The sequence below is a fragment of the Prinia subflava genome, chromosome 2, assembly GCF_021018805.1.
Source record: "Prinia subflava isolate CZ2003 ecotype Zambia chromosome 2, Cam_Psub_1.2, whole genome shotgun sequence".
Classification (NCBI taxonomy): Eukaryota; Metazoa; Chordata; class Aves; order Passeriformes; family Cisticolidae; genus Prinia; species Prinia subflava.
Window position 1 is genome coordinate 34,900,037 of NC_086248.1, and position 6,927 is coordinate 34,906,963.

General features: G+C 51.0%; 2 protein-coding genes across 3 annotated transcripts in view; one reads left to right on the top strand and one right to left on the bottom strand.

The window, feature by feature from the left end:
* Window positions 1-3,240, bottom strand: part of TBX18 (T-box transcription factor 18) — a 25,379-nt gene extending 22,139 nt beyond the window's left edge. Inside the window, exons 1-3 of the mRNA XM_063389585.1 lie at window positions 2,854-3,240; window positions 1,953-2,136; window positions 344-445 (exon numbers count right to left, since the gene is read on the bottom strand). Of these exons, the coding sequence (XP_063245655.1) occupies window positions 344-445; window positions 1,953-2,136; window positions 2,854-3,124 (557 nt within the window). The 5' untranslated portion in view covers window positions 3,125-3,240. The remainder of the gene's footprint in view (window positions 1-343; window positions 446-1,952; window positions 2,137-2,853) is intronic.
* Window positions 2,603-6,233, top strand: LOC134546640 (sterile alpha motif domain-containing protein 1-like). 2 transcript variants are annotated; one of them, XM_063389586.1, is made up of 3 exons: window positions 2,603-2,718; window positions 5,293-5,583; window positions 5,947-6,233. In XM_063389586.1, exons 2-3 carry the CDS (start codon window positions 5,389-5,391, stop codon window positions 6,187-6,189), a joined length of 438 nt encoding a protein of 145 aa, XP_063245656.1. In that variant the 5' UTR covers window positions 2,603-2,718; window positions 5,293-5,388; the 3' UTR covers window positions 6,190-6,233. The 2 variants fall into 2 exon arrangements, with proteins under 2 accessions (XP_063245656.1, XP_063245657.1); XM_063389587.1 differs by lacking the exon at window positions 2,603-2,718 and having other exon boundaries at window positions 4,434-5,583.
* Window positions 6,234-6,927: the final 694 nt, after the last annotated feature.

The following is a 6,927-nucleotide window of genomic DNA, read 5'->3' on the forward strand; positions in this document are numbered from 1 at the left end:
ATATTTATTTGTTAATAGTAAATAATTCCCTCTGACAGGAGGAGTAATAAACTATGATAACATTTCCTGACCACAGCAGAACTGCACTCTGAAAGCCAAACCTGAGCATCTGCCCACAGCACATACACAGGGTGAGGCAAATGTATCATAAAGAGCTTCAACACAAATTGTGCTTTTTCATATTTGGTACAATATGGTCTTTTAAAATACACTGGGATGAAAATAAGAACCTTTAAGGAGAGTTAAACATGATCTGCTAATTTATGTTGTGTTAATATTTTCTTCCAAGAGCCAAGCACCCTATAGTTTACATCATATGTTTTTTGCTTAAAAGTCACCATACCTGTATCTTTTGTTATCCACTGGCACAATATCCATAGCAATATAATACTGCTGATGTGGGTCTAAACCTGAGATCTTCACTCTCATTGCAGGAAACATCCGCCTGAACATAGGAAAGAGAGAGGTCATTTTTAATATGAAACAGACTCGGGAATGGTTGTTTAGGAAAAGTAACCACTTCGTGGGATTTTTCTCGTTCTTCCTTTTAGCCTACAGAGTCCTTTTGGACGATTATAGTTACATAGCCATGAAATGGTCCATTCGATATGTCAAAACAGATTTCTAAAGTGCATTTACTCGAACAATGCTTCGTATGTTTGGGGATACGCTTTGGGAGTACAGCTATTACCACATCATTTCAACTTTATTGTTAGACAGTAAATCATTTGGGTTTGAGACTTTATTTTAGCAGTACACACATTTAAAGCCCATTTGAGATATTAGTAAGAAATGTATTCCTGGAGATGTGCAAACACCACCTCCACCCAGGAAGCCCAAGGCTTACGGAAAGGCAAATTGCCACTAAAGTTTCGAGTGTCAGCAGAAAATGGTGTCTCATTGCTGTAGCAGCAAATTAGAAAGCTGAATCCACTGTGATACAATTATAACACCGCAAGGATGCAGTTATAAAAGCCAATGTGCCATGCTCTAACCCAACAATATGGTCTTTATTGACACTGGACTTCCTGTCTGCAACTTACTAAAGGTGAAGTGCGAGAGCTACTCTGTCTTTGAAAGGTATAGTAAAACTTCTTTATTGAAAGCAGAAACGAATCTACAAGCAACTTTCTGAAAAGAAAAATAAAACAAAAACGACGAAAAACCAAAAGTCCAAGATTTAGATCCTTCTGTGAAGAAACGGATTAATTAACCAATGAGGTGGTTTTAACATAAAACTGCCCTTAACTCTTAGCTTGGCATGCTTTTTATCAGAAAACTCCGTTACTGAAAAAAAAAAAAATAAAGAAACGTCTTGTCTGCAAGCTAATAAAATACTCTTCTGCATTTTATAAATCTTAAAGATATTCCATTTTACTCAGTATTTGCTGCTGTGCTAAAATGTATATATATAAACAAGCAAGCTATTAAAAGTCGTTACTAGAAACAAAAATCCGATCTCCACCATTTCTGAATAAGCAGTAGGGTAAAAACCTGACTATGGCTGACTAGTTTTTTCTGTTATTTCACTGCACCTGTAAGATAAAACAGAAAATTCCCGACTGGACTCTCTTAAGACAAACGCAGCTTTGTGCTGTTTAAGACTGCGTTTCAGTCATTAATAAAGCCTCTCTGAAAATGCAGACGGTAGCATATGGATTCAATAAAATATGTTTTTGTAATTTCTAATAAGTCCAAATAGTTTTATACTTCCCAGGTTTTTACCATGTGTATCCCCTGGAAAGGGGAAAAGCTTCCCCCCAGAAGGGCACGGCGCTCCCAGACCTCGCCCTAATGAACAGGAAACCCGAAACGCCACATGCTCCCGTGCCCATCTAACATTATCGCCATCTACCTGCCTCGTAAATCTGGAGGGTTCCCCGGGTTTGGCCCGCTTTGATGTGCCCGCCCGCCCCGGAGCGCGCGGGTGGCGGCCCCGCCGAGCCCCTTACCTTCCCGCCTTGGTGATGATCATCTCGGTGCCGATCTCGTGGAAGCGCTTCCAGAGCTCGGCGCCCTGCAGGTCCACCCGCGGCGCCTGCGGCGTGGGCAGCGGCGAGCCGGGCCTGGAGCCCTTGGGGGAGCCGCCGGGGGAGGCGGGCGGCGAGGCCGCCAGGAATCCCTCCTCGCAGCCGCCTGCGGAGAGAGCGGAGGAAGCGATAGCGGCCGGGCGGCGCGGGCTCCGCCATCGAGGGCTCCCTCAGCCCCGGCCCACCAGCCAGCCCGGCGGCAGCGGCGGCCCGGGCCGGGCCTCAGCCTTGGCTTCGGGGAGGGCGCCGGGGCCGCGGCAGGACGGCCGGGCTGCCAGGGACGGGCTGCCCGCATCGCCGCCCCGGCGGCAGCCCGGCCGGGGTGGGAGGCCGGCGGCGCATTTCGTTTGGCCGCCTGCTTCTGTCTCGCAGCGTGGAACTGCGCTCCGCTCCACACACAGCAAATTACACGCACACATGTAAGTGTGCGTGTGTGTATATATATATATATATATATATATATATATATATATATGCACACATAATTATATACATAGTTGCATATGCACTTTTAGCAGCACACGTACACATATGTGTCGTATAAGCGCTTTTGCCTCCCCTCGGAAACAGCGCTCGGGACAGCCCCCGCCGTCGCCCCGGCACCGACAGCCCCGCCGGCAGCCGCCCTGCCCGGTGCCGGCGGCCGAGGGGCGCCGCGGATCCTCACCGCCAGGCAGCGGGAAGGGTGGTGGGTGCCCACGCGGCGTGGAAAGACAGAAGGGATAGCGGGGAATCGAAGCGCCGGCTGCGACGGGGAAAGGGGATCCCGAGCCCAGCCGAGGAGCGGGGCCGCGGGCAGCGTCGGGCGCGGGGCGGCACTCACCGGTGGGGCCGCGGGCGGCGCAGCCCAGGTCCATGTCGCCGCAGGTCCTGCCGGCGGCGGCGGCGGGGGAGCTCTTGGCGCAGCAGCCGCTGCCGCCTTCGTCCTCCGCCGCCTCGTCCTCGCCGCCCAGCTTCCGCCGCTTGGGCTGCCGCGGCGGCGGCGGCGGCTGCTGCTGCTGCTGCTTCTCGGCCCCGATGAGAGCCTCCACGGAGAAGGCGTGAGCCTTGAGGCTCATGGTGGTGCCTGGCGAGGACCGCCGCTTGTCGGCCATGCCCGCCACCCTACAGCCCGCGCATCCAGGCGCCCCGCGGCCGCCGGCACCCGCGCCCGGCCCGCCGCGCCGGCCGCCCTCCCGTCCTCCCGACCGCGCAGGCAAGGGGCTGGGGCTTTTCCTCGCCTTTCTTTTTAAATCCGAGTTATCAGCCAAGATTTTTTTTTTTTTTGGGGGGGGGGGGGGATTGTTTTGGGTTTTTTAAAGTGGAAAAAAAAAATCTATTCCTTTCTGCAGATGCGTTCCTTCTCTCCCCCTCCTCCTCCTCCTCCACGTTCTGCCCCGTCTGATGGGCCAGGCAGGGCTGACATGGGTAACAAACGCTCTGCGGACACAAATTAGGGCTTGTAATTGAAATTTGTTGCCTTGATCTGTCAGCACTTCCAGGCAGGAGACCTGTGGGAAGAACTCGCTCATTAGTGTCACTGCGGCGGCGGGGGCCGGGAGGAGCCGCGGGGCGGGGGCGGCGCGGCTCGGCCGCCCGCAGCCCAATCAGCGCCGCCCCGGCCCCGCCGCCCTTCCAGGGGGCCCCGCCGCCGGCCGGGGGGAGCGCCCCGCCGCCCCCGCGCCCGCCTCCGCCCGGGCCCGAGCGGCCCCGCGCCCCCGGCCCGCGGCAGAGGCACCCGCAATGAGCGCTAAAGGGACGCCCTCGCCCCCAGCCGTATCTCCCCCCGAAACGCAGAGGGAAGCGGGGGCTCCCCTGGAGCGCGGCGTTTCGGCCGCGAAAACCGTTCGGACGTTAAAAAATGACGTTGTGCCCTGTTCTGCTGTAAGGAATTAGGAATTATTGCTGTTGCTGTTGCGCTTGGAGATTCATCGCGTTGTTATTCAAACTCTGGCTGCAGTGAGGTCCCAGAGTAGCATCCACAACCTCTGCTAAACCAAACCCATTAGCGCTGAGGCTGCAATAAAACGAGAATTAAACCGAACCTTGTATGAACATCGATGCATCCAGCTCCATCAACTTTAGTAATAATCATATTTAGGTGCATAAAATAGTTACAGGGAAAATTGTCTCTCGTATCTTTCCAGTGAGTAAAACTCTTAAGTTTTGGAACCAGATATTCTTTCCTTTGAATATCCAGAGAAATGAAAAAGGTAGTGAGATTTTTTGTTCTGATGGGTGGGTGTTTTTTTTGTTTGTTTGGTTTGTTTTTGTTTTGTGGGTTTTTTTGGGTTTTTTTTGGGTTTTTTTGGGTTTTTTTGGTTTGTTTTTTTTTTTTTTTTTTTTTTGTTTGGGTGGTTTTTTCTCTGTTGGGATATTTTTCACTTTTCTTGTTTTCTTGTTTTCTTTTTTTCTTTTTCTTTTTCTTTTTCTTTTTCTTTTTCTTTTTCTTTTTCTTTTTCTTTTTCTTTTTCTTTTTCTTTTTCTTTTTCTTTTTCTTTTTCTTTTTCTTTTTCTTTTTCTTTTTTCTTTTCTTTTTTTAATCCTCAGATCTAAATGGAGTGACGTGCGCCCTTGAAAGAAACAGAATAGAAACCCTCCAGCAGTAAAGAAATCAATGGGGCAAATTTCACTGTTTAGGGGACTAGGATCTCAAACTCATTTGTTTAGGGCAACGGGGAGAAGGAAATTCGTGATGTGGTTCGCCTGTGTCACAGCCTTGGAGGTCCTGTTCGGGCCGTCGAGTGGCACAGCTGAGATTTCTGATCGTAATCTGAAACGGAAATAGCTGCCATTTAGGAGACGTAACCATTTCCACTATCGCATTTTACCTACCCGTAAAATGCAAATTTATCGCTAATTTCAATAGCTGTTTCGTCAGAGACTGTGAGGAATTGGCTGATTAATAAATATACCCTAGAGATAAATTATCCCTCCGAATAAGGTTATCAGCGTTAAAATTGTAAAAGTGCTTTCCAGACGTGAAAAATTAGGTATGTGACAGAAAGATAATTAATTAGAGAAAAAAATAAAACAGAAACGAAACCGCCGTAGGAGCACTAACTCTCTTCACATTCAAAGAGATGGCAGCTTGTCTTAGAAAAATTCATCATTGCGAAAAAAATTGCTCTGCAGTTGCTGTCTCTCTGAATTGATAGGAGAGCAGAAAATGCTCAATGCCTGTCACCGACAAACAGTGCTGTGGAATCAGTTTATCTTTACATTAAATCTGGGACATATTAACTGTTCCGTGGTCTAAAGTCTGTCTGCTCTGCCTTTCCAGCCATGATTGAATCTGAAGGAAATCAGATGTGCGAGAGTGATCGAAATGTGCTAAGCTAGAGGATCTTGCAGGAGTTTAAACTCCGTCGCGGAGGAGATGAGATCGATAGAGGAGAGGAAGGAAGGAAATGGATGTCATCTGTCCGAGGGCGCTCCCGCAGCCTCCTCGCCCTCCCGCCCATCTCCGACGGTGCCTTCCGCCGCCCCGCTCCGCACTCCCGCCGCCCGCGGCCGCCGGGCCACACACGCCACCGCCACCGGTGCGACGGCCCCGGCGCGGCCGCGGGAGCAGGTACCGACCCCGCCGCCGGGCCCGGGAGGGGCGCGGAGGACGCGGGAGGAGGAGGGCGCTCCGTGGCGGCGGGGCCCGAGGGCGAGCGACGGGGGCCGCGGGAGCTGTAGGGCCAGGCTGAGCTAGCGGAGAACCTCAGCGAGGGCGCGGAGCGCGGGGCCGGCCCCAGCGGCCGCCGGGACCTGCGGGAGCAGGGGCGAGTTGCCCCGCTCCTCCGCCGGGCTCTCCGCGGCGCAGCGCAGGCGGAGGGCGAGCAGGCAGCGACGGGGACGAAGCGGCGGTGGTGCCGCGGACGTTCCGTAGAAGCCTCTGGGCACGGAGTTGCTGATCCTGCCCGTTTTTTATTCTTTTCCCTCCCTCTAGAGCCAGCCGCCGCGCGTTCCCGCCGAGGAGACCCTGACCCCTTGCTCCACACCGCTCCGCACCCCTCCAAGCCGCACTGCGGGATGCGCGCAGCCTGCCCGCTCTACGGCGGATGGACGGATCGCCCGGATTGTTTTTATTTTTAGAGGAATGCCCCTTGTTGTTGATTTTTTTCACTCCTCCCTAGATTTCTGCAGGTTGCTATGTAGCATGCTGCTTTCATTTCTTGGCTTTTTGAAATAACTGTTTGGATTTAAATTTATCGAACAACCTGTTATCCATATGTCTGTCCGATTAATTTTTTTATGGGATGATGAAAGAGAGAAGAATCTATATATACAGTGATCTGCTAATGGAATAAGATATATATCCAAAACACTTTTCTTGGGTTACTTTTATTTCCGGACTTTAAAATGCAATCTGGGTTTTTAAGCAATTGGTGAGGCAGTGCTTATTTGATGTAGGAGAGTCACATATTTAGACTTCAGGGGGAAAATGGTATTGTTTTCCACCGGAAAGATATTTTCCTGTCCTCCCTTCGAAAATCTTGAGGGACATTTACAGGAAAATTATGGCAACGTTCTGCCATTCACAGTGATTTTTGCAAATCTTTTCGAACATTGATGCCGGGCGCCACCAGAGAGTAAAATATCTACAGGGTCCTTTTCCCTTCAAAGACAAGATTTTCTGTAACTACTCAGCAGGGATCCATAGAAGCGGTCATTAAGGAAAACATACTTATATCATTAGCCTCTTCTTCCCTCCGCCCCTCAAGTGAGCCTAATCGCTTCACCCTAAGGAGACGTGGCGTGTAAAACTGACAGCAAGGAGCTGACGGCGGCTAGTCAGTCAAACATTATCAGCTGCAGAAAAAATTATAGGCGCCAGTGAGAAAGTAGTCTGTAAACCCTATTTCTGTACATCCCAAGTGCACCTTCGCCCCCGTCCCTCTCCCTCGCCCTTGCTTGCGGCTGAGCGAGT